The 26,100-nt window shown below is 52.6% G+C and overlaps 1 protein-coding gene across 1 annotated transcript in view; it reads left to right on the top strand.

Moving 5' to 3' along the window:
• WSCD2 (WSC domain containing 2) overlaps window positions 1-18,954 on the top strand; it is a 53,224-nt gene extending 34,270 nt beyond the window's left edge. Inside the window, exons 6-8 of the mRNA XM_007954993.2 lie at window positions 6,976-7,140; window positions 13,816-14,016; window positions 18,602-18,954. Coding sequence (XP_007953184.1) covers window positions 6,976-7,140; window positions 13,816-14,016; window positions 18,602-18,954 — 719 coding nt within the window. The remainder of the gene's footprint in view (window positions 1-6,975; window positions 7,141-13,815; window positions 14,017-18,601) is intronic.
• Window positions 18,955-26,100: the final 7,146 nt, after the last annotated feature.

The raw sequence follows: 26,100 nt of genomic DNA, 5'->3' as shown, positions 1-26,100 counted from the left end.
TTCCCACTTACATCATCTTCTTTTGGTATGAACACGTTCCCTTTGTCTTCTCTTCTGTTTGTCGGTGGTGGTGGTGGTGGTGGTGGTGGTGGTGGTGATGGTGGTAGTATGTGGGTCTCTCAAGGGCTCTGCCAGATGCAGTGTCCAGCCCTTCACTTCCTCATTGAATACCCTCTGCTTTCCTACTGAGAACAGTTAAGGGACTTGACCGAGGTCACGCTGTTTATGAAATTTCTAGATGGAAACCCTTCTTCTGACAAGGCATCTTGGAGAGCAGTGACACTTGGAGAAGGGGTCCCTTGCTAGGATGCTCCATCAAAGGAAGACCCTCAAGGATGACCTCAAAATCTGAGTATGCTGATGCCCTCTCCCTACTAGGTAGCAAAGTAGCATGGTGTCAAAGGGTGCTATGCCATGCTCTATCTACACACCTTATCTCCTTTAACAAGGCAAGTCCACAGCAAGCCTTTGACCAAGGCAGCAGCATCCCCATTTTAAAGGTGAAAAGCCATGACTCAGAAGGGTTAGAGAGCTGACCACAGTTACACACTGAGGAAGGTTCTCTGACACCAGAGCCTCTGCTAGAATCCTCTACCCACAGTGCAGAGACAGCCTTAGAAGCCTAGGGGGCCCACAAAGCACCATAGGCTAGACCTCGTCATCTCCCAGCACCCAGCCCACCACGTATGGGTGGGCAGGTTATGCACTGCACAAGAAAATCCCACGGGGAAAGTTGGGCTGAAAGGGCAGCCCACGCTCTGCCCACCTCACCGTGCTCCCTGGGATGGGGGTACACCCTCCCGGAGGACAGGTACTTTTTCTGATTTGCACAAAGGTGCCCAAGAGCTGGTGGCAGCCCCACCACTAGCCCATCCCATTCAGCCTGACGGAGGGACCAGTTGTGGCCAACTACAGCTGCCCCCATGATGTTTAAAGCCCCATGAAGAGCCCTGTAGGAGTGGTGGCTCAGTGGTTAAAGTGCTCTGCTGCCATCCGAAAGGTCGAGGGTTCGAATCTACCAGCTGCTCCACAGGAAAAAGATGAGGCAGCCTTGGAAACCCTAGGGGGCAGTTCTACTCTGTCCTGTAGGGTTGCTCCGAGTCAGACTCGACTTGACAGCAGTGGAAAAGAGCCCTGTGAGCAGGAACATGCTTAAACATGGCCTTGGCTCTGCTCACACTCCCTTGAAGAAAGATGAGTGTGTGTTAGTTTTGGGGGACATACTGGTTGGTTTGTGCAGGCCTGTGTTGCCTCAGCCTACAGGGAAAGTCACACACAGATTAATTATCCTGTGACCACGCATGGCTTTGATGTGGGCAGAGCAGATGCTGGGCCCTTTTCAGCAGCAGACAGAGTCCCTAACTGATGAGTTCGCTTGTTCCCAGTGTCCTGCCCCCAGGCCACTGCAGCTCTTCTGTTTGTCCACATCATACTTGCTGTCCCTGTACACCAGGGAGGCCGAGAGCCATGTGGTTCATCAAGCTGCCGAGCCTGGCTCACCATGGCTGCCATTTACTGAGCACTTACTATGTGCACAGCCCTTCAGTCACTAGTACTGATGGGAACGGAATCATTACCGAGCACCTACTGTGTGCCAGGCACTGTCTAAGCCCTTTACCTGAGTTAACTCACTTCACCCTCACAACAGTCTGGTACTATGTTGTTATGTTTTGTTGTTGTTGTTGTTGTTATGTGCCGTCGAGTCGGCCCCGACTCATAGCGACCCCTCCTTGGGTTTCCGAGGCAGTTATCACTACGGAAGTAGGATTGCCCAACCTTCCTTCCGAGGAGTGGCTGGTGGGTTTGAACCGCCAGCCCTCTGGTTAGCAGGCAAGTGTCTTAGCCACTATGCTACCAGAGCTCCCGTTATGTTTACTGATTTACAAATGAGGCAGCTTGACACTGAGAGGCTGAGTAACTTAACCAGAGTCACACAGGTAGGATGTGGCAGATCTGGGATTCAAACCAGGCAGTCTGGGTCCTGAGACCACACTCTTTAACCACAGTTTCTCAGCATACATTGCACAGACATTACATGCATTTCCCATTTCATCCTGTAAGGTTTACTGCTTCTATTATACAGGTGAGGAAACTGAGCCTCAGAGAGGTGAAGATCTTGCTCAAGTTTACACAGCTTGACTGTGACAACCTAGGCCTCTCTGACTCCAAGGCTGCACACAGTATTACCTCCAGCATCTGCTTTGATTTATGGGGTTTAAGAATCAGTACACTGTTTTTAATGCTGAAAAGACATGTCCTTACCTGGAAGTTGGTCTCAGCTCAGGCAGTGTTTGGAGAACTGTCTTCAGAGGAATTTAAGGGCCGAGGTTCCTTCCCCCACTGACATTTTGTTGTGCAAAAATGTCAAACCTCCAGAAAAGTTGAAGGAATCGAACAGTGAATGCTGTATTCACTTTATAGATTTTCACTATGCTACAGTTGCCTAATCACACATCTCCTTTTCCCCATCCTTCAGTCCGTTTATACCTCCTCAGGTAAATGGCAGGATCTGTGCCCTTCATCCTAAACACTGCCATGGGCACCATCAACTAGAACTCAGTGTTTCCTTACGACTTTTTAAAGTAAAACTTTCAGAGAGTGAGATGTACAAATGTTAATACACAAATCAGTGACCCCTGGGCAGCCCATGCCTTTATTTATTCAAGATATAAAACGTAACCATTACCCAGATGAGGCGCATCTTCTGCAGTGCGTCCTGGGAAAGCAGACCCTCTGGTTTGTTTTCCTTCTAAGTCTCACTTCTCTGAATACGAGGTTTAAACATGACTGGAGAAGAGAGCAGTAGTCTGGTGGTACAGTGGTTAAAGCAGCCAGCTACTAACCAAAAGGTCAGCAGTTCGAACCCACCAGGCACTCTGCAGGAGAAAAGAGGCCATTATACTCTGTCCTACAGGGTCGCAATGAGTCAGAATCAACTTGATGGCAGTGGGTTTGGGTTTGATTTTGCGGGGAAGAAAGCTGGGTCCCTGCGGCAAAACTAAGAGCTACAATGATGGGCGCTCACAGCATTTGAGTCCTGTGCAGGTATGTTACATTCTGTCATCCAGCTCTCCTTACAGCCTCAGGCCAGGTCCCTGGGTGGCACAGACAGTTTGCGTTTGACGACTAACCTAATGCTTGGTGGTTCAAACTCACCCACTAGCACCTGGGAAGAAAGGCCTGGTGATCTGCTCCCATGAAGACAACAACCAGGAAAACCCAACGGAGCAGTTCTGTCTGTAACACAGAGGGTGGCATAAGTCAGGATGCACTCCTCAGTGGTGGCTTGGTTTTCTCGGTTTTGAACCACCTCAGGAGGCAGGTGCATTACTGCCCCATTGTACAGGTATGGAACTGGGGCTTAGATGAATTCTTCTTTGAGGTCACCCAGCAAGTAAGTGGCAGACTTCGAATTTAAATCTAGGAGTCCAGAGTCCAGGCCATTAACCCCCCAGCTGTGAGGCTGCATCACAGCCAGGGTTCCAGCGGTTCCTTTTGGGTCAGCCCCTGCTGAGACGCTGCCTTTCCACCCCAGATAGCCCGAGTCTCCAGTTTAACACGATCCGTGGGTGATTCTTACGTCAACATAACCATAATGTACACATAGGAATCGCCCAAGGATCTTGTTAAACTGGGGTGGAAAGGCAGAGTGTCAGCAGCGAGGCTTTGGCACAGTAAAGGCTTTCCTCCTCATGGCAGCCACCCCCACCTGCTCCAGTCGGAGGCGAACACCTGCCCTGCCCCCTCCCCCTCACCTCTCCGATGTGCTGGGGCCCCGACTACCTCGGGTGGACCCTTGAGCAGAAATGGCTGGTGTGGATGCGTCATATGCAATGAGGCCCTTAGCGAACCAGGAGCCACTGTCCCTTTTATTACTTGACCTTGGGCTTGGCTTCGTCTAGGCTCATCTCATGCCCAGCTGAGTTCTAACCCTTGTTGGCCTCTGGCTTCTCCCTAATCTGACACCACGTTTGGTGTCTGGAATCTTCTCCTATAAAACCACCAGAAGTCTTGGTTTAGCCGACACTGGGGAAGTAGCTGTCTGACAGGAATCAGTGCTGGGGCCACCTGATAATGTGTCTTCTGGACTGGAGCGCTTTTGATACTGAAAGGGGGAGCTATGAAAATCACACCTGGACATGCAGGCTGGATGAACCCCAGAAACTGCTGCACTGTGCTCTTGAACCCTGAAATCAGAAACATCCCCTGAATTGTTCTTAAAACCGAACAGTGGTTGAGCTTAACTAGTAAGGACTGGCTGCTTGAGCTTTGTGTTCTTTTCAGGTCTGTCTCTATGGGGTCAAAGTGACAACAGCAACTGGAAGAGTTAGATTTAGGGACAGTGAGTTTATGTTAATGGAGGAGGAACAACTCAGAAAAGGGAAATGAGGAAGGGTGCACAGCTCAGAGCGTGTCGCCATCCCTGTCACTGAGTTGGACGTGGAGAAGCGGTGAAAGGGGCGCATGGTTTGCCATGTATGTTCTCAAGAAAAGATGAATAGAGTTAGTTATAAAAATACTACATCAGGATAATAAGGCTTGTGGCGGGTGAACCAGGACCTCTGGTCTTAGTCATTAATGCTGAGGATGTTGAGTTTGATGCTGTTGAAGTCATGCAGGTGGAGAGGCCCAGGTGCACAATAACAGCCTGGAGCTCAGGGAGAGATCTAGACATTGGGGAGTTACCAGCAAGAGGGAAAAGTTCATGTGGGGTCCGATGAAGATGCCCAGGGGCAGGGAGGAGAACGAGGAGAGGAGAGGGTTGCCTTGGGACACCACGGGTTGTCTGAGAGTATGCAGGCTGGAGAGGAGCCTCAGTGGGCTCAAGAGGCCAGAGGAGGACCCTGTCCCCATGACACACAGGATCAGAGGTGAGCCATGTGCCCAGAACCACGGAGGAGAGAATCCTGAGCAGGGCGGCATGACTGGTGGCATCAGATGCTGCCGAGCCGTCCGATCATCTGCATTTAACACTGAAGGGGTCACTGTGACCTTAGCAAGGACAGTGCTGTGCAGTGAGCAGGGAGGAAGCCAGGGTGGCAGTTTGAGGAGGAAGAACTGGAGCTGGGGAATGTGGGTGCCTGTGCCAGAAACTCGGCTGGAAACCAGTGGCGGAGACACAGTGGTCACTGGTCAGGGTTAGGAGTGGGGTGGGGCAGGGATTGTTTTCAGTGATGGAGCTGTTTGTCACGTGTGAATGTTCCCAGGAGAGAGCCAGCTGAGAGGGAGAAGGTACATGGGAAACAAAGGGAAGGAGGAGAGGGCCCAGGACACGCAGGGCAGTCTGTAAGCTCAGGGACCGGGGGAGCCGGGGAGGTGAAGGAGGGGGCTGCCTGCCTTGACTTTCACGGTAAATGAGATCTGGGGCCATCAGCCCAGCATGGAGAGGACAGGGCTGGGGCTAGAGGCCTGGGATCTAGGATCCTCCTCCATTTCACAGCACCCTGTGCTCAGCCTCTCTCAGCTTCCTGCTTGAAATGGCTGTAGGGACCAGGAGAAACCCGCACTGGGCCTCTAACACCAGTAGGGGCTGCGCCGGGGGCACTCACGTGCATTTTCTCTGCTATCTCATGGTAGCGCCATCCTGCGGTCTCTGTAAGGCACAGAATCAAGGAAAACCAGAGGGTCAGAGCCCATTTTATAGAGGAGATCAAAGGCTAGAGACAGACCTTATGACTGCTTCTCTGGAGTGCTTCAGTGTGTTAGCGTGTTACATGCATTATTTCAAGATAGGTATCGTCATCATCATCCACTCGTCTATCAACCCATGCAACTACTCCTCCACCTACCCACATGTACAGTCACCCACCATCCATGCAACCATTCAGCCACCTAACCACCCAGACAATAATCACCTATCGATTGATCTATCCCTCTACTCCTCACCCAACCGTCCATCCAAGAAACATGTACTGAGTGGCTGCTGTGTGCCACATGCTACAGAAGGGCCTAGGGCATCAGCACGGAGCCATAGGGCAAGCTTTCTAAACAACTGACTGCACAAATAATTACTTGAATTAAAATTGCAATAAACAATGTGAAGGAGCTAGACATGGACCCCTAATAAGAGGGGGCCCTCCCCAGCCCAGGGGTCAGGAAAGCAAGGAAGTACCAATCCACTGAGAGCTGGCTAGTTAAGAAGCCATCTACAAGGCATAAGCATGTAGGAGGCAGTGCTTCCTGGGGGGCGGCCTGTGCGAAGGTAGCTGTATGTGGAAGGAACAGAGCAAAGAGAAGGAAGTGAAGGGGAACCAGGGTGGCTGGCAGGTCTGGGAGCATGCAAAGGTCAGGCCCCACAGAGCTTGAAGGCCAAGCTAAGAACTTGGGGCGTGATTCTAGGTAAATGGGATCCATTGAAGGTTTTCGGCTGGAGAGAGGGATGGGTGTGCTATGAGCAGACTCACTGTGCAGGAGGGAAAACTGGGTCTGCAGAGGAGCTCTCATTCCATCTGAGCTCTGTTGAAACCCTGCTGTGTATGGTTCAGTGGCAGAAGCCATGCCTTGCCTGCGGGAGACCTGGGTTTGATTACCGGTCAGCACACCTCACCCACAGCTACCACCCGTCTGTCAGAGGAGGCTTGAGGGTTGCTGTGAGCTAAAAAGGAGGCAGCAGAGCTTCCAGGCTAAGGCGGCCCAGGACGAAAGGCCTGGGGAATCAGCTTCTGATAATCAGCCAGTGAGAACCCATGGATGGTAAAGATCCAACCCGCAGCTGAGCACGAGTGACCCTGTTCCATCGCACATGGGTCACCATGAGCCGGGGCCACGGCAGCTAACCCCCAGCCCCGTGTGCTGAGCACCGTGCACACATACCTCATGTAACCCCGTTAACTGTGGGGGAGGAACCACTGACCCATTTTACTGACATGTAAACTGAGGTCTGGAGGGGGTTTCATCATGTGCCTGGCTCAGAGGGTAGGGAAGTGGCCGGCTGGACTAGCTCCATCTGACCCATCTGTGCCCTGCCCTTTGCAGACAACCGCTGCATGGACAGAAGGTTCCTCCCAGCCAAGTCCAAGCAGCTCATTGCGCTGGCCAGCTTCCCAGGGGCCGGCAACACCTGGGCTCGCCACCTCATCGAGCTGGCCACAGGCTTCTACACTGGCAGCTACTACTTCGACGGCTCCCTCTACAACAAAGGTGAAAACGGGGATGGGGAGAGCAGGGACGGGGCTGCCTGGCCCGGGAAGGTTCCCCTGGGGGAGGGTACAGGACATAGCTGTTCCTGAGCACCTTCTATGTGTCACATAGTGTGCCCGCACATTTATAGGGACCTACTACGTGCTTGAGACCTTCCCTAGGCTCGCATCCCATAAATGTTTTTTAAGCATTGTGTCCTGGGCCCCTTGCCTGCATCATTTCAACAGTCATCTGGCACCTCCACTCCATTAAGGTCACCACAAACACTCCTTGAGAACCTACTGTGTGCTGGGTACCTCACCACAAATCTAGATTGTGAGTGACTGTTACATACTAGGCCAAGTGCAATAGCTGTGTTCAGTTCAGGACATTTATTGAGTCCCTGCTACTCATCAGGTGCCTACGCTGATGACAGTGATGCTTGTAGGTGTAAGGCAAGGGCCTCAGCATGAAGCCTTGTACATAACAGGTGCTCCACAAAGGACAGCAGAAACAAAAATTAGAAGTTAATGTTTAAAAAGCTGGGATTTCAAGGCAGTCACCCTGGCCCCTACCCCCTTGCCAACTCCAACCTATTAGTATTTCCTGAGTACTTACTATTCAAAGGAGCTCTGGTGGCATAGTGGTTAAAATATTGGCTGCTAACCAAGAAGCTGGCAGTTCAAACCCACCAGCTACTCCATAGGAGAAAGATGAGGCGATCTACTTTCGTAAACATTTACAGCCTTGGAAACCCAATGGGGGCAGTTCTGCCCTGTCCCGTAGCATTGCTATGAGTCAGAGAAGATGCGCTGGTGGTGGGTTTGGTTTAACCTACTACGAGTCAGGGATCCGAGCTGCATTTGAGTCAGTGAGTCCTGGGTGCTTTATTTCTGTTCAGTTCACAGCTGTTAAGTTAGCACAACTGTGTTCTGTTTGTGCTTCTAAGTCTGGATCCTCAAAAGCAGTTATGCAGCACCAACTGTGTGCCAGATGCCTCAGATGTTCTCTTGGACACCTACAGTGTGCCAAGAGCTATGCCAGGTGCTGCGTTCTTACAACCACAGGGACCCTGGGAGGGTAGTGATGCTGTTTCCCAGATGTGAGGCTGGGTGAGGGGAAAGAATTAACCAAAGTCATGCAGATGTTTTTTTAATGGGCTGACCAGGGAGCATACCCTAGTGTTGTCAGGTTTCAAGGCCCACCCCCTTTTCACTCCATCATACAGGCAAGACTCCTTGAGGTTTCTTCCTTGGGAATCATGGGTGTGAAGCCTCCCTACGAATATCAGGGAAGCAACTGGAAGGGGCTCTGAGTCCACCTGCACAGCAGTCTGGGCCATGGGTCTTTGTGTCTGCAAAGCAGACCAGGCTGTGTGACCTTGGGCAAGCTACTATACCTCTCTGAGCCTGTGTCATGCACAAATAAGAGCTAAAGAGTATGTGCCCCATGAGGTGATTATAAAGGTTGAAACATGCAACAAGATTAGCACATAGTATGCAATAAATGTAGGCTATGAGTGCCATGGCCTGGATGCCAGGTGCTGGCCGGGCACAACTTAGTGTTGATAGAGCATCATTCCTGAGCCCCAGCTCCAGGAGAGCCAGGGGGCATGTCCTGTGAGTGGAAAGCAGGAGGGAGGTAAAGACTGAAAAGGCAAGGAAGGTGAAGAGAAATTAAGAACGGGAGTTGGCAAGGGGATAAGCACTAGGGTGTCGGCCTTGGAATCCCAGCTTTTTATATGTTTATTAACTTTTAGTTTTGGTTTAAGGTACCATTCCTTAAGTCCCTATTATGTTGAGGGTTTTGCATGCTTATATGAGGATTTAAACTGGGCCTGGCTGTCAGCAGTGCCTAACCACTCAGTTGCCCTGTCTTTATGGGAATTGCTGGGAGGAGCTGAGGCACATTCTGGAATATCCCTGGCTTGTCCTGGGGCCGTGGCTGGAGAAAGCAGGCTTGGAAAGCATCCTCTGCTGGCCCGCATCCCTAAGCTTCCTGGCTGTGGCAGCAGCGCTGCTCATGGGATCTACAAGTCTTTCAGGATCACTTAATGCAGGGATTGATGAGTCAGTTCCCATCAGTCCCTGCCTGAGCTGATATGTTAAGGATTCTGGGGTTCTGTTCTCCCTCAGAAACAAAGGGTCTTAATCTACTAGTGATGCTTGCTGAGGATATAGAAGGGGAACAGAGTGGTCGCATCACCAGCCATTTTCCATCTCTGATGTAACCTGACCTCCTAACAGCTGGGGGACTTTAGGCAAGATCCATAACCTCTCTGAGCTTCAATTTCCTCATCTATACAACATGGGATAGTTAATACCAAACTCACAGAGATTTGGAAAAAGTATAATAAGATAATATATAACATATGCATTATTTTTTAGATGGCATAGAACCAGGACAGTAAGCTATCCTGGCCTCTCAAAGTGAAAGGGGAGAGGAGCTGATCTCTGACTCTACATCTGAATCCCCTGGGGAGCTTTTAAAGCCACACCCCAGAATTTTAGGAGCAGGGCCTGGGCATGAGCATTTTTAAAGGAGCCGAGGTGATTCGGATGCAAAGCCAGTCTGAGAGCCACCTACCTGAGACTGAGAACCCAGTATTCATACTTCCAGACCTACAACACCCAAATAATTGGTTTTATGTCCTGTGTTTTTCACATTCTAATATTGGAGAGTATCAAGAGTTAATTAAGAGAGAGTTGTCTATAAAAATTGAACTTGATTTTTAAAAGGAAAGAAAGAAAACACAAGCCCTGCACAGCAAATCTCATGCCTCAAGCTGTGTCTAGTTACTGGATGTTTCTTTAAGCCCCACTGAGAAAGGCAGGGATGTGTGGGCTGGTCACAGGCAGCTAAAGCTTTTCATGCAGCTGTGTTTTCATTCAGGGTTTAAAAATATTTTCTTTGGTTTGAGCAGGTGCAGGTAACAATGATCTCTCCATGGGGGCTCAGAGCTTGGCAGTGGGGTGCAGGCAAAGAGAGAACCCCTACCCTCCAAGTCAGTCCTGGCTAATCTCCAAGTCTTCCCCCTCCCCATCACCTCTGCAGCCACTAGAAGGAAGCCACTGAAAGATGTTTAACTTCATGGAATTCTCAAGCCCCCATGACCTAGCCAATGACAAGGGCTCCTGGGATGTGGGGGCGGGGGTACAAGGGGGAAGTGGGGGGGTAAGTTCTCTGCCCTGGTCTGCCTCCACTGAGCTGCAGTCTTGCTGCCCTTCCAACCTTAGACTTCAGGTAGAATTAGCTCTTTGCAATTAGAAAACACAACAGCCATTTGCAGGTGCTCTTTCTGCTCCTTGGGACAAGGCCCTGCCCCATCCTTAGCCTGACTCATCCTGGAAAGTGCTCTTCAAACCTCAGCTCTTGAACCATTGCCGCACCACCCTGCAATGTGTTCTCTAGAAGAGTCAGGTGTCCTTGTGCCCAGGGTGCCCCTCCATCACAGCCCTTATTATTATTGGATTCATATCACTGAGCATACTGGTACTCATCGTGGGTGTTAATATATTGCATGTCAGCAAGGGCTTTTCTAACTCAGTCTTGGGGTGTGCAGGCAGAAGGTGGGTGGGACTCACGGAGAGGAGGCCGATGGCATGGGAGAGTCGTGGAGGAGAGTGACACAGGCTGACTGGTGAATAGAAATAGTTCGATAGTGTTGGGTGGTGGAAGGCGAGGGAGCGGTGGGTGGGAATGTGTTAGGCAGGAGCAGCAGCGGGGACTGGGTAAGTCAGAGTACCTAGAATATCTTCTGAGACTGTGACCTCCTGAGCAGGCTGGGATCTACTGGGAATTTGAGGCAGGGAAGGGTGTGCTGAGAGTTGCATGATGGGAATATCCCTGTGGCCATGGAGGTTGGACTTGGTGCATTTACAAGGCTGCAGGACCCTCCAGCTGAGTGATGATGATGAGGTGAAGGGGACAGTGTAGGGGACATTTAGGAGGTTGTTGATTGGAAGTGACAGGGCCAGTGCAGGAGGCCAACCCTTCTGTTTCTGAGTGGATGGGCCCCTGGGGGTGATGTTTGTAGGCTCAGCTGACCTCCAGCAACTCTTGCTGATTTATTTAAGCCCTTTAGAGTTTGCTGTGTCTCCTGCTGACTTTTGAGATAACTGGAGGCATGGTCCCTGCCCTCTTGGGACCTCATCCTTCTCCTCTATACGATGTGTGTGTCTGGTAGTGCCCCAGGCCAGGCCCTCCTGGGTTTGCCAGGCCCACAGAGGGGTGGGAGAGAGGGAGGGTGAGTGAGTGAGTGGATGAGGGAGGGAGAGAATAAATGGATGCAGTTCTGCCTTCTCTTCCCTTCCCAGGTGAGGCTGGCCATTGACAGGGCATAGTGAGCTCTGTGTCTGTCCATCTGCATGTTGGGCTCTGTCTGTCTCCCTCTCTGGTGCCATCTCCTTTCATTTCTGTGTCTGATTTTCTCTTTTCTTGTCTCAACCCCTGCTCCTCTCCAGAGCTCTGTTTCTGTGTTCTCACCTTGACTTACCCTCTCCCTCTTTCTCTTAGCTTTTTTCCCCTCTCTCTTTCCTTAGGGACCCCCCATCCCTGAGCACAGGTGGAAGCTCTGTGGCCTGGTGAGAGCCAGAGCCCTGACCTAGGAGGGGGAGGGACATGATGATGGCCCTGGACACAGACTCTCGAGTCTGGCAGAGCTCTTCCAAGCTGCTGGAACGTGCAGGCAGATGGGGCAGGCGATGGATGAGGCAGCCCCTCGGCCTGTCTCACACAGGATAGGAATTTCTGAATGTCATCAAGGCCCACCATCCCTGGGCCACCAGCCTCCAGTGTGTCCACACCCTCTTCCTGTCTAGTAAAGACCAGGGCACAGAGAGATGCAGAGTCTCTGCTGCAACCCTTCTCTGCAAACCATATGCGAAGTGAAGGGGTCAACTCATTTTGTTCTCTCTGTGGCCCTGAACCCACAGTTGTTTGCCCAAATCCTGGGAAAACTGCCCAGCCTCTCAGAGTCTGAGGGACATCTGGGTGCCTCCAAACCAAAAACCAAACTCATTGCAGTCAAGTCGCATCTTACTCATAGCGACCCCCTCCTTGGGTTTCCAAGGCAGTATCACTACGGAAGTGGATTGCCCAACCTTCCTTCTGAGGAGTGGCTGGTGGGTTTGAACCACGAGCCTTCTGGTTAGCAGTCAAATGCCTTCAGCATTACGCCACCAGAGCTCCCCTGGGTGTCTATATGATGTGATGTAAATATTCCACATATTTACATAATGGAGGTGCTAGGTGGTGTTGGGAGGGGTGGAGAAGGAGGCCTGCTGGTGGTATTCTTCAGCTCTGCCCCAAGCTTGCATCTCCTCCTTGCCCTCCTTAGAGGACAGTTAAGCACCCATCTGCTCCTCAGACAAGTCTGCCCATGTGGCTTGTCAGAGGCTCCTTTATGGACAAAGAACTGCTCTCTGGGAGACACTCTGCTACACAGAATCTTCCCTATCTTTGTACATTCCCGTCGCTGCATAGATTCACTCCACAGGCAACCAAAAGCCTAGCCTGCCCTCAAATGCAGAGCAGATACTCCTCATTGTTCATAAATTTTCCTTCTTGTTTTTATCCTGAAAACTAGGCTAGGTGGACCCCATCGCGGAACAGAAAGTGTGCCTTGGGTCTCATGGCACACAGAGCTGAGTTAACCTAAAGCAAACATTCTGTCATGTTACTGACAGTTGGTTTTATTCTCTGAGAGCCTGTATGGGCTCTTGTGTCCCCTCTGCCTGTGTCTGTCCATTGCTGTGCTCATGGTGGCATGGAGTGGACCTGTCAGGAAGCGCTCTGGCAATGGGATGCAGTATTTTGGGGATGTAAAATGGTACCCAGAGCTGCCTTAGGGGCAGATGTGTTTGCGTCCCAAGCATTCTCTCAAGCCAAGCCCTCTGCCCTCAGGTGGCAGTTTTTCCCTTGATACTGTGCTTCCCGTGGGCCATGAGGCTGTGGTAGTGATTTTTCTCGTGGGCATGGGCCAGTGCTAATTTGCAAGATTAGGCTAATCCCAGACAGTTTAGCTAGGTAAATCCCAGAATGGGACCCGACTCAGGAAATCACATTCCGCTCTGCTTCTGCCCTCTGGAGCTGGGAGGGGGCTGTGCCTGTCTGGATCCCTGTCTCTGTGGTGTTAGCCCGACCAGCTCAGTAATCTTAGCTGAGCTGGCTGGACTTCTGGCCGGGCCCACGTCTGTTCCCGGTGTCTCATTACCTGGGAATTGAGGCTTCCCAGGACCTGTCATTCTGATGGGGACACGACAGGCACTAGAGAAGCAGCAGACACATGCTCCACTCCTGGAGACCTCACTCCCCTCCTCATCCCATCAGTCAAGCAAGTTCATGGCCAAGCCCACCTCAGTGGGGTGGGGGAGTGGACTCACCCAAAGAGAAGTCACTCAGCAGCCCCCTGTCATAATAGCTCCAGCACTGACACTCCTCTTCTCTAGCACTAAGCAGGGCAGTGGCATCACATTCATTTGAGTAACCCTGCTCAGGATGGTAAGACCCGTGGATGCTTGTGCAGATTTTCTCAGCTCCAAGCACACTGCCTGGCACATAGTAAGTGCTCAGGAAATATGTGAGGAGATGAATGAATGAAGGCGTGAGGATTCCCAAGGAGGCCTAGAAGGGTGGGGTGGGTCCTGCAACCCCCAGCTCACCTCCTGTGTCCCTGGGCCCCTGGCTGGCGAGAAGGCTTTAAAGGCGAGCGTGACCACTGGCGCAGCGGGCGGACCATCTGCATCAAGACGCACGAGAGTGGCCAGAAGGAGATCGAGGCCTTCGATGCCGCCATCTTGCTCATCCGGAACCCCTACAAGGCCCTGATGGCGGAGTTCAACCGCAAGTATGGCGGCCACATCGGCTTTGCCGCCCACGCCCACTGGAAGGGCAAAGGTACTGCTTGGGAGGGACCTGTGGGTGGCGGGGCCAGTGCAGTCGGAGTCAGGGTAGCCCGCAGGAGTGAATCCTCACGGGAAGAAACTAGGACATCCTTAAGGGCAGGTGTGGGAGGCTGCACACCCAGTCCCTGCTGGAGCCTAGGCGGCCTCCCCACATTCCTGAGCCAGGCTGAGAGGGCTGTAAGTGCAGAAAGCAGGAGCCCGTCCAGGGAGCGAAAACCTGCTTGTTCTGCACTGCCACGTGGGGCCACCATGAGTCAGAAACAACCCAACACCAACTGACACCACTAGGACCCAGCTTGGGAGACCCCATGGCTGCCATGCAGTGAACAGAGCCCTCCCGGTGCCCCTGCAGGGTGCTGGCTCCTGGCTGAATGATGGTAAAAGGGCTCGGAGCTCGTGGAAGCCAGAGGTCCCCAGCCCAGGCTGCACAGTAGAATTTCTGGAGGAACGTGGAAAGGTCCCAATGCTTAGGTACAACCCAGACCGTTCCTCTTTTTGGGGACGGGGCTTGGGCATCAGCATTCTTTTGAAAGGCCTCCCTCACCAGGTATTCCCACCGTGGAGGCAGAAAACCATGATTGTAGTCCCTCCTTAAAAAGGGAAAACTGAGGCACAAAGAGAGGCAACCTGCTAAGCCACTCGCGTTCAGAAGGTCCCCTGGGTGGTATAGGCAGTTAACCCCCGTGAGTGGCTACCAACTAAAAGGCTGGTAGTTCAGACCAACCCAGAGAAGCCTCAGAAGAAAGGCCTGGTGATTGAGTTTAAAAAAAAAAAAATCAGCCCTGAAAAGGCTGTGGAGGGCGCACACTTCTGCTCAGGCACACAGGGCCGCTGTGACTCTGTCACCTGGAGGCTATCTCTCTCCAGTCCTAGCCCCTTGTCCCCAGTGCAGACAACTCTGAGTCCCAGGAGCACTGGAACTTTTTCTGCCCCTTTTTCTGGATTCAAGCAGGTGGGAGCTGTAGAAACCTCAGCCTGCAGGAGGAGTCTGGGCAGCCTGAGCCTGCAAGGTGTGGGGGCCTGGCTGGCAGCCTCCCATCGGGACAGGGGAAGGGCTCTCTCCCAGAGCCTCTTCCCAGCCCTACCTTGGGTCGTCAGGGCTGTGGCCTTGACCTTTCCCCAGAACCCAAACACTGCCTCACCGCTGCCTTTCATGGTCATTCACTCTCTGGCCCCAGTAGGCACTTGAGGTTGAGGTCCTAGCTTTAGGATGCCTGAACCAGCAGTACCACTTGAGAACTTACTAGAAATGCACACTCTCAGCCCCACCCCCAAGTTGCTAGGCACGGGGTCTGCAGGCTGTGGTCTAACAAGCACCCCGGTGTTTGTGACGCACGAGCCAGGGCAAGACTCGCTGTTCTCCACTCCTGGTACTCAAACCAAGTGTCACCATCACCTGGAGTTGTTCAGAAGAGTAAATCTCAGGTTTACCATGTCGTCTCCATCTTAATGGCATCGAAGGCCAGGGTGCCACCTGGGGGACCCCAGCCACCTCCCAGACTGGGGGGACCCCAGCCACCTCCCAGACTGCCGCTTCCTTTCCCACAAGAGCCCCCCCCCCCAAGATTTGCTGCATCAGAATCTGCATCTTAAAGCTTGAGAGTCGCTGTGACTTAAGACCACAAGGAGGACTCCCACAGCACAGCATGCACGGGCTGCCCAGCGTGTCACCCGACCCCAGCCTGTCCCCTCGCAGGTACATCTGGGCTCAGTCACCTGCAGATCCTCCCTCTGGTTCCACATCATTAACTTTACTATCTCCCTGGAATGGTTCCAAAGCAAAGTTTTATGTGATGTGATTACACAAGGTGAATGGTCCTAGATCGGTTTAATGAAACAGATACCGTGTTTAATGATTCCGTGGGGAATTAAGGACAGGGATGCTCTTAAACTGGCACGACTCCTCCTGTTGGCACGAGGATGGCGCAGAGACTGGCCCGTCCAGGGCTGGCCGGGTACCCCTGTGACGTTCTGGATAAGTAAGTTTCTTAACAGATTTAGAGACAGCCGTCAGTTACCAGGATTCCTGGGCTAATCAAGGGCTTTGTTTTTCATTTTTATTATTTTTTCCAACGAACTAATCTAGGAGCTTCAATTGAGGCAGTGTTGTCACACAAAAGGAGGAGGGGTGGGCAAACAGCCATTGCCAGAACAGCCTGGAAATCAAACACACTTTGGAGAGAAGCATTAGTCAAGGGGATGGGACAGGCATGGGTGTCACCGGAGATGCTGTTGTTGTTATGTGCCATCGAGTGGGACCTGACTCATAGCGACCCCGCCTTGGGTTTCTGGGGCAGTATCACTATGGAAGTAGATTGCCCCATCTTCCTTCCAAGGAGTGGCTGGTGGGTTTGAACTGCCACCCTTCTGGTTAGTAGTCAAGTGCCTTAGGTACTATGCTACCAGAGCTCCACAGGAGATGCTAGGGGCTATAATCACAACAGTAACTGACATTAATTGAGCACGTGGGTGGCATGAGACACGGGTCTGTGATCGGTTGCCAACTGAAAGGTTGATGGCTCAGACCCACCCAGTGGCACTGCAGAAGAAAGACCTGGCACTCTACCTGAGACTTGCCAGTGAAAACCTCATGGATCCAAAGAGAGCAGCATCTGACTGACGCGCCTTCTTCACGTCATCAGGAGGGACCATTTGCTCGAGGAAAATGGTGCTCTGTGAAGTAGAGGGCCGGCAAGGGTGACCCTTGTACAATGGGCTGGCTCAGGAACCCCAAGAGTGGATGTGCAATCGTGCAGGTGACACCAGACCGGGCAGCATTTTGTTCTGTTGTATATAAGGGCACCCTGAGTAAGACAGAGCTCATAGCAGCTAACACCACCACAATAGGGCTACTAACTCATACTCCATCAGCTCCTTGGGAGCAACGAACGAGAGAAGGCATGAGGCACCTAATGTCCCCATCCTGGTCCTCCAGGGAGGTTTGCAACCAAAGAGCTAGCATGCCACCTCCAGCTGACTCTGAGGCTATGGCACCACGTGGAGGACCCAGCCACATCCATGCTGGAGGCTGCATCCCTGCTATGGAACCTTGGACGAATCACTTCAGCTCTCTGAGCCGCAGTTTCCTCTCTGGTGATGAGTGGACATCATCCTTTCCGAGTATTGGGAGTACTGGGTATAACCAGCCATCAAGTGAGTGGGTTTAGTTACAAAGAACCAGCTGGCAGCTGAGTGGTGCAAACGGTCAAGCACTCAAGTGCCAGCCAACAGGTTGGTGGTTTGAACTCACCCAGAGGTGCCTGAGAAGGCCTGGCAGTGTGTTCCCAAGGGATCACAGCCCTGGAAACCTCCTGGTGCCCCCACGGGCTACTGGCTGTACTGGCTCTCAGTTCAGAGCACCTGCCCTGTGACTCCCCAGCACGGGCTCAATCAAGACTGTAGGTCTTTGTTCATGGCCGTCACACGCCCCTCCCACAATGCCCTGTTTTCAGCAGTTCTAGGGAATGGCTGCCTGTCCCTCAAGTCAGACACTCCCCAAATACACCCTCCCAGTTTGGGTGACAATCTACCCTGTACTGCAGTGCCATGACGACAAACTGTAGAAAGAAACAGTGAACTGTACTCCAAGAAGGAAGGAACAGAATGGTGGAGGGATGGCAGCAGACAGAATCGGCCTACAGCCCAGCTCTCAGCTCACAGTCTGTTGGGGGGCACAGGAAACATAGTGGGGAAGCAGGGGCCATGAAACCTGAGGTAGCACCTGCCCGAGCCCGGGCTGACACCCTCTTACCTGCGCATGGAGCCGTAACAGTCCTACTAGAGGCCAGCAGTCACTAATACTGGGGGCAGTTAGTTACCACAGACTAGGTTCTGACTCATGGCAACCCCAGGTGTTCAGAGTGGAACTGTGATTTTCATGACCGATCTCCTGGACCCAGAGCACCAGCACTTTCTTCTGAGGCACTCCAGCGTGGGTTCGAATCGTAAACCTTTGAGCTAAAAGTTGTACACTCGACTGTTTGCACCATGCAGGGGCTTACTGTGTGGGCACAGGGCACCATGCTAAGAACTTTACAGACTTCTTCCATTCAGTCTGTCCCTGGCCTCAGTTTCATCCTGTGAATAGATACTATTACTTAAACACACAAAAAGGATAGCTTGGTCTTTAAACCCCAGACTTTGAAGCTCACCTGCCTCGGTTCAGATTCTAGCTCTGCAATCCTGAACAAGTTTCTTAACTTCTCTGTGCTTCAGTTACCTCTTCTGTTAAATGGAGATAATGGTGGTCTCTACCTGAGAAGGGGTTGTGAGGATTAAGTGGAGTTGATAAAGCCCTCAAGAACGGTCCTGGCCTGTGATCCCCCAAAATAAGGGAGGGCTGAGGATGTTGCAGGCAGAAGAAACAGTGAGGAGGGAGGAGTCCAGTGAGTTTAGAAATCTCAAAGGAGTTAAAGATGTTTCTATTACTGCGAATAATGTAATGTCTATAATTATTACTCCTAAGACATGCATAATGATAATTAATACAGACTTAGTACTGTGACTAATGGTGGTGACTGAAGCTCCTCCTGACCTGGGCTTTTGAACCCTGCTTTCTCCTCCCCGACTCCCTCCAGAGTGGCCGGAGTTCGTGAAGAACTATGCCCCATGGTGGGCCACCCACACGCTGGACTGGCTCAAATTTGGCAGGAAGGTGCTGGTGGTACACTTCGAGGACCTGAAGCAGGACCTCTTCGTCCAGCTGGGCCGGATGGTCCGCCTACTGGGTGTGGCCGTCCACGAGGACCGGCTGCTCTGCGTGGAGAGCCAGAAGGACGGTAACTTCAAGCGCTCGGGGCTCCGGAAGCTCGAATATGACCCCTACACGGCAGACATGCAAACGACCATCTCCACCTACATCAAGATGGTGGACGCGGCCCTGAAAGGCAGGAACCTCACAGGCGTGCCCGATGACTACTACCCGAGATGATGCGCCCAGCAGAGGGCGGGCGGGCCGGGTCCTGACCGAGAGGCCCTGTGGCCTCCAGCCCCCCACTCATCTGCCCTGTCCTTCATTTGGGGACACCCCGGTGGCTGCTGTCAGCCATAACTGAGTTTCCTGCATGACAACGGAGGCTCAAGGAATGAGATTGTCTAGATACTCCCCACCCTACTCACACACACACACCACCACCCAGGAGGTGTGGGACAGCTGGTTTGGGGAACTGAAGCCACACAGACCATTTTCTGTCCCCCATGTCCTTCCTCCCCACCTCTTGCATTACTCTGGCTCCACTTTTGGGAGGGAGGACTTCTCGGTGTCATGGGACATGCTGGGTGCCCAAAGCAGGTGTTGAGGACCTTGATGACAGAGCTAATGGGCCTTGTAATAAGTGGCCACTCCTTTCTGGGCTGAGCATTGGTGCCCTCCCCTCCTCCTCACCCAGCTGATCTCAGCTTGGGCAGCAGAAGACACTGGCATTGAGCTTTACTCAAGCCACTTCTTATTCCGAAGAAAGTATTGAAAGTCTCCACAAGGCCCTAAGCTTCTGGGCAGGGTGAGGAGGCACTGATGGGCAAGGCACTACCCTGTGGCATCAGTGGGGTCCTGAGCCCAATCACAGGTCACACTCCTCAGAGACAGTCTGGTTGCCAAGAAGGCGAGAATCCTGCCCTTCCTTCCTCCACTCTGTCCCAGAGGTGACACTGGCCTGGTCCCACTTCTGAGGTTTCTTGGGCACCAACAGAGTACTTAGCCCACGAGGATGGCCACAGGCCCCACAATCTGAGTAAATGGATCTCTCCAGCATGGGGTCCAGCTCATTGACCTTACGCTGCTGCTCTGACCCACCTCCAGAGGAGACCCAGGCCATCAACCTCCCCTTGATCACAGTGCAGCTGGGCGAGGGCTCACCCGCTCCAGCCCCAAGCTGTTCTCTCCCTGCGGAGACACCAAGCCCCAGGCTTTCTGGAGACCTGAGGCGCTCAGCATCTGGCTCCCACAGCACTTCCCACCCCTCCCCTCACCATGGAGATGCAAAAGCCATAGGTCACAGCCTCTCTGCACTCCTGTCTGCAGCCAGGGGTGCAAGGCCTGCTCATTCCCAAAGAGCAGAGAGCCTGTGACGGAGGCGAGTGTGAAGAGATATATTTTTTTAAGAGGAATATGGCTAACACATTCCACGCCTTGGCATCTGGCCATGCCGAGGGAAGAGCCTAGGAAATGGACCGGTGGTTCCTTTCCCTGGCTCCTTCCTGTGTGGGATTTGGGTCCAGCCAGGGGGCTTTGAATGTATTTTGTACTGTGTTTCTTCCTCCCCTTCCCAGCTGAATTTCTAGTCTGTCTGTTAGCAAAGCAGTAGAGGACTGGGCCTCCCCTCCCATGGAGGACAGCCCTCTCTGGGAGATTCATGGTCCAAGTCCTGGGCCACTTCTTTAGCTGGTGGTCACCTTAGGCCACAGGCCTCTCTGTCTGACGATTCCTCAGGTCAACATCATCATTAAAGGCAAGTTTTGTTGATAATTCTACCACATGGCAGAGTGTTGTAGAAGGCAACTACACACATGGGATGTTTCTCTGGTGTGTGTGTGACAGAGGTGAGAGAGAGAGTGTTCCGGTGCAGCGTCTCGGCGTGGGCAGGAGCGGGGAAGCAGAGCAGTAGAGTAGAAGTGTCCCTGCTGGGGAGAAGTTACAGTGTGTATTTGTGTGTGACAGGGTGTCAGTGAGTGTGGGACGTGCACATGTGTAGAAGGAAGAAAGCTAGGGGACACAGAAGGCTCTTCATTCCTCAGTGTGTGTGGGGGGTGGGGGTCCCAGTGACTCTGCAGGGAGGCCCTGTGTTCTTCCTCTGCCCCACTGGCAGGGCCTCAGTGGGAAGATGCTGGTCTCCCAGCTGGAAGGAGGGATGAGGTTTACACACCACCATGGAGGGAGGGGTGGGTTCAGGAGGACTGGGAGCTGGATGGCCTTCCCCTTAGGCCTGTGACAGGGAGGGCTTATGAAGGGAAGGGCATGAGGCAGTTCAAGGAGCACAGCTTTCTCCGGGAGTCCCTGTTGTTGTTGTTGTTGTTTGCCATCGAGTCAGCCCCTGACTCATAGCGACCCCTCCTTGGGTTTCCGAGGCAGTATCACTACGGAAGTAGGATTGCCCAACCTTCCTTCCGAGGAGTGGCTGGTGGGTTTGAACCGCCAGCCATCTGGTGAGCAGTCAAGTGTCTTAGCCACTATGCTACCAGGGAGTCCCTGGTGGCCCACAAAAACACATTTGTGACGGCTGTCACAAACAGCCCCACTCCCAGAGCCTCGATTCTGATCACAGACGAACACTCAACCTGATTAGATACTGAGCCCTAAGCCATGGTGCAGTCAGGACTCTCATGCTGGCCCCAGACTGAACACTGATAGAGTCTTGATCCTGGTCTCACACTGATTCCTGATCCTGGTCAATGATTGGGCTCTAACACGGAGCACAGGCCCAGCCCTGACCATCCTAGACTAAATGCTGATAGTGTCCCCTGAACGAGCCCTAATCTCTCACTAGGACGGAGCCCTGGCTCTGCACTATCTCCGTGTAGCTCAGGCCCATTGCTGTACCTCCCTGACCTTGGGTGTCCTCCTCTGTTAAGTGAACTTAATCTCTGCTCACCTCATGGGGTTAGGCAGGAGTGTCCCAGCAGCGTCTCCCCGGAAGCCTTTGGATCACGAGGTCACAGAACCCCGGTCTCGGCCCTGGATCAGTTCTGACCTTGATCATACTGAGCCCTGACCTTGGCCTCAGCCCTCATTTGACTTCAGATGGAGCATTGACTCTGGTCGTAGCCTAAACCCTGAGCCAGTATCTCAAATTTTCTTCACTTCTCTGTTACCTCATTAACCAGATCTACCAGAAGTGAGGGAAGCCAGGGAGCTTCTAGCCCTGTGTTCTGCTGGGTCCTTCTCAGATATCAGAGACCCAATGCCTTGCCATTCACCCCACCCTTCTGCTCCACACATCAGGAGGGGGTAGGGTGGCATGCAGGCCACAGCCCTTTAGACCAGTTTACCAGTCCCTGCCCTTTTCATCCCATTCGATCAGCCATCTTGAGTCACAGAGCCAAGAGGACCCAAGGAAGCACTTCCTCAGCAAGTACTGAACGAACCCCTCCTGCGTGCCTTTGTGTTCTGGGCATGAAGAGAAGGACGAGACACGAACTCCACATCCCGGCAGAGCTCAGATCCCACCGAAACCCAAGCTACACGTGATCCAAAGGCTTCCGGGGAGACGCTGCTGGGACACTCCTGCCCAACCCCACGAGGCGGGCAGAGATTAAGTTCACTTAGCAGAGGAGGACACCCAAGGTCAGACAGGTACAGCAGTGGACCTGAGCTACATGGAGTTAGTGCAGAGCCAGGGCCAGTGCCCTGTCCTGCTTATTGGGCCAAAGAGTCCCACAAGGCCTTGCACATGATAGGGAAGGGAAGCTTTGGATCCCATGGTATGGGGGACATGCCTGGGCTGGAAGTTGGGACTCCCAGGTTTCCATCCCACAATCACCGTGGACTCATTGTGGCTCCAGGACAGAGGGGACCAAGCCAGGCCTGGCCACGCCCACTGCTGACCTGCCCTGACTTGCTCCCCCCACCCCGTGGGAAGCCCCTGTCTCCTGTTGCTCCCTGCGCTCCTCCTGCACTCAGCTTCTCCCTGCATATCCTGTATTCCCTCCAGCTGTTCACTGAGTGTCTTCTTCCCTCTCTCCGTCTTTATCTCCTGATGGTGCTGTCTCACTGGCCCTCACCATCATGCCATCTCTCCATCTCCCTTGTGGTCCCTGAGCTCCTGGCCTCTGTTTCTCCCTTCCCCCATCCCCACCCCTGTCGTCCTCCCTGTCCTCCTGGAGAGTGGGAGCGACCCAGCAGGAGTCAGACACAGTGAAGCAAATGCTGGTAACCAAGGAAGTAGTTTCCTTAGCAACGGAATCCACAGGCACATGCTCCACTGCCCCTTCCCTCAGCTATTACAGTCAGAGAGAGACAGGGGGGTGGGGGTGGGGGAGGCAAGCCTGGAGCCAGAAGTCAGGGAGAACACCGCCACATTGGTCCTCATGGGAGGTGACTGACGGTAGTCAGGGACTGACACAATGAATGGCACTTGGAGGACACCTCAGAAGACTGGAGGTGGAGAGCAGTGGGGTCAGACACAGGTGGGGGAAGACCCTCAGGACCTGGTGACACACTGGAGGAGGAGGTGACAGAGCAGGCAAGAAGGCCCCATGTTCTGACCTGGAAAGCTCCCTGGAGGGTGGCCCTTTGACCAAATTGGGGAATGATGGTGAAGAAGCAGGTGAGGGAGAGAAGATGTTAACTTGACCTGGCTCCCTGTCCCCAAAAGTCACAACGGAGGGGAGGTGGAGACAGACACAGAAAGATCTCATTCCTTTCTCCCGGCTAAGTGGGGACTAGGAGGAAGGAAGAAAAAAGTACAGAGAACTTGCTCACAACCCCTGCATTCGAACCTTCTAGAAGGTGGGAGAGACAGCACAGGGTACAACATGGAAAGAGACAGAGGAGAGGAAGAGACACAGAGAGAGGCGGGACTTCGGTAATTGATCTGGTACACTTTCCCATGGGGAAACAAAAACGTGTTCCATTTTAGAGAACCGAGACAAGGCAAGGGAAGAGGCAAAATCCCCCAGCCTGTGACGGCTGTTGCAGCTATAAATAACTGTCCCCACAGAAAACACATGCCAAGGTGCACTCACTTCCTGCGAGGTGAACCGAGCCCCTGTCCAGGCTGTTTTCAGGGGTGAATGTAGGCAGGGGGCAGAAAGCTGATCAACGCACCATGGACACCAGCCTGGCTTTTCCCCAAAGCAATAAACTGTGCCAAGGAGCAGAGCTGTAAATCTGAATACTAATATCCATCCTCGCAAAAGCAACATGTTTGTTTATCACATTCACACGTTTACTGTTTCCCCTCAAATTTACAGTCTGCAATCTGCCAGCGGACACGGGGAGAAACGTGGAAATGAGATAAATTCGGCAGAACGGGGACAAGGCTGCAGCCTCACATCCCAGCTGCCTTCAACCCAATCTCAAACAAACCCACTGCTGTTGAGTCGATTCCAACTCATAGTGGCCCCCAATGGGTTTCCAAGGCTGTCAATCTTCACAGAAGTAGAATGCCTCATCTGCCTCCTGTGGAGCAGCTGGGGGATTTGAACCGCTGACTTTCTGGTTAGCAGCCAAATGCCTTACCCACTACCCCACCAGAGCTCATATCTCAAAGAAAGGTGAGGGGGGTTATCTCACCAGGGCTGTGCAGCTCTACTGGAGGCCTTGGACAGCTAATTGGAATGAACAGTCATTATAGGATGTAATATGTTACAGCAAAATGACTGTTGTTTTCTCTAGAGTCACGTGTGACACAGTGATGGAGCGGGAGAGAGAGGATAGAGCTTGGTGGGGACTTGTCCCAAGGTGGTGCTTATAAATGGTGAGCAATCAGCTACTAGTGGAAAGGTTAGTAGTTGGTGTTCTAGTTACCTAGTACCACTCTGACAGGAATATACCACAAATGGGAGTTTATTCTCTCACAGTTTGGAGGCTTTAAGTCTGAGTTCAAAGTGCCAGGCTCTAGGGGCTGGGTGAAATCCCCTCGACCTTGGGCTTCAGCTCTGCCTCCTGCTCCTGGCCCACTGGAGCTAGAGGCTTCTCTTCACTCAGACAGCTGTTGGCTGCTGAGACTGACAAGCCCAAGGTTGACAAGTAAAAAGACACAGTCCCGATGTTACCAAACCACATGGCAGGCCATTAATTCAAGTCCATTGAAAGTCCCAAGGTCAACAGAGTACAGCAGGCTGCTGAACAGCGACATGGCTACATGCAGGGTTCAAGTGTGCCATAAGCTAGAGACTATTCCCAAAGCTGCTGCTTATACACAGGAAGCAGACCATATCCCTAAAGCAGCTACTCAGCTGCTCCAAGAGAGCCCACCATGGAGTTAATTACCAGTCTCACCATGAGGAATAACTACATTCAGCTGCCCAGCCACTCACCCAGGCCCAGCCAAGTTAACACACAAACTTAACCACCACAGTTGGTAATTGCCCAGAGGCACCTAGGAAGAAAGGCCTGGCAATCTGCTTCTGAAAGGTCACAGCCTTGAAAACCCTATAGAGCAGCTGTTCTCTGTACACACAGGGCCGCCATGAGTTTGAGTAGATTCTAACAACTAACAACAAAGTGAGGGAAAGAGGTGGGGAGGATGGGAGAGGCCAAAGTCTCTCTAAGGATCTGAGTTAGAGACCCAACCTGTTAGCAGAGTAGTGTGAGCTTCCAAAATTGCTAGATGCCCAGGCCATGTGTTAGTCCTTCTGGATTCAACTGGACAGAAGGGGGCGCCCAGAAGTGAGTGTGCTACTGGCCCCTGCAGCACCACTACAGCAGGCAGGTACACAGGATGGCTGATCTTGTCCACACACCCATGCCCTTTCATGTATGTGATCTAGGCCTTCCTGGAATTAGCACAGCAGCTGGGGCATAGTAGGTGCTAAGGGAAATGCTCTTTGATTGTCTGAGTAAGTAAATCAAGGCACAGTGAAGGAGACTGAGACTCACTAGCCAGGGATGGCCTGTGTTAGTCCCCTTGCTGCCCTGAATTTATCTCCAGTCATGCTGAGTGACTTTTACGCCCAGCTCCCATCGGACTCCCACTGCCAATGGTGCACCACTCATATTGGCTCTCAAGAACCAACTTTGTGACCTTCCCACATTCACATTCAGTGACATCACGTTGGTGTCTAGAAATTGGCCATGGTGGGAGTATCTATGCCATGGAAACTGGCAAAGACTACAAATCAGACTGTTATGTGGAGCCAGCTGTTAATCATTTTCCAGCACCTACTGCCCATGGCATGCACAGGCTCACATCATGCCACTGCTTGTCTGTTTGTCACACTGTCCCTGCTACCTAACACCTTCACCTCCTCAAGACTTCCTCTTCCAGACAGCTTCCCCTGACTGCACAGACTAGGTTCTAATCTTCCCAGTCACAGCTCAGGACATGGCACTCTACTGTGATCACATAGTAACCTGGGGGCTGTGAGTGGCCTCGGGATTTGAGCTCTGCCGCATCTTTCATCTGTCCTGGAAGAAGTG

This window comes from Orycteropus afer, unplaced genomic scaffold (genome assembly GCF_000298275.1).
Source record: "Orycteropus afer afer isolate SDZICR_OR568_19922 unplaced genomic scaffold, OryAfe1.0 scaffold00487, whole genome shotgun sequence".
NCBI classification, from domain to species: Eukaryota; Metazoa; Chordata; class Mammalia; order Tubulidentata; family Orycteropodidae; genus Orycteropus; species Orycteropus afer.
Note: the sequence above shows the minus strand (reverse complement) of the source record. Positions and strands in the feature narration are given on the sequence as shown.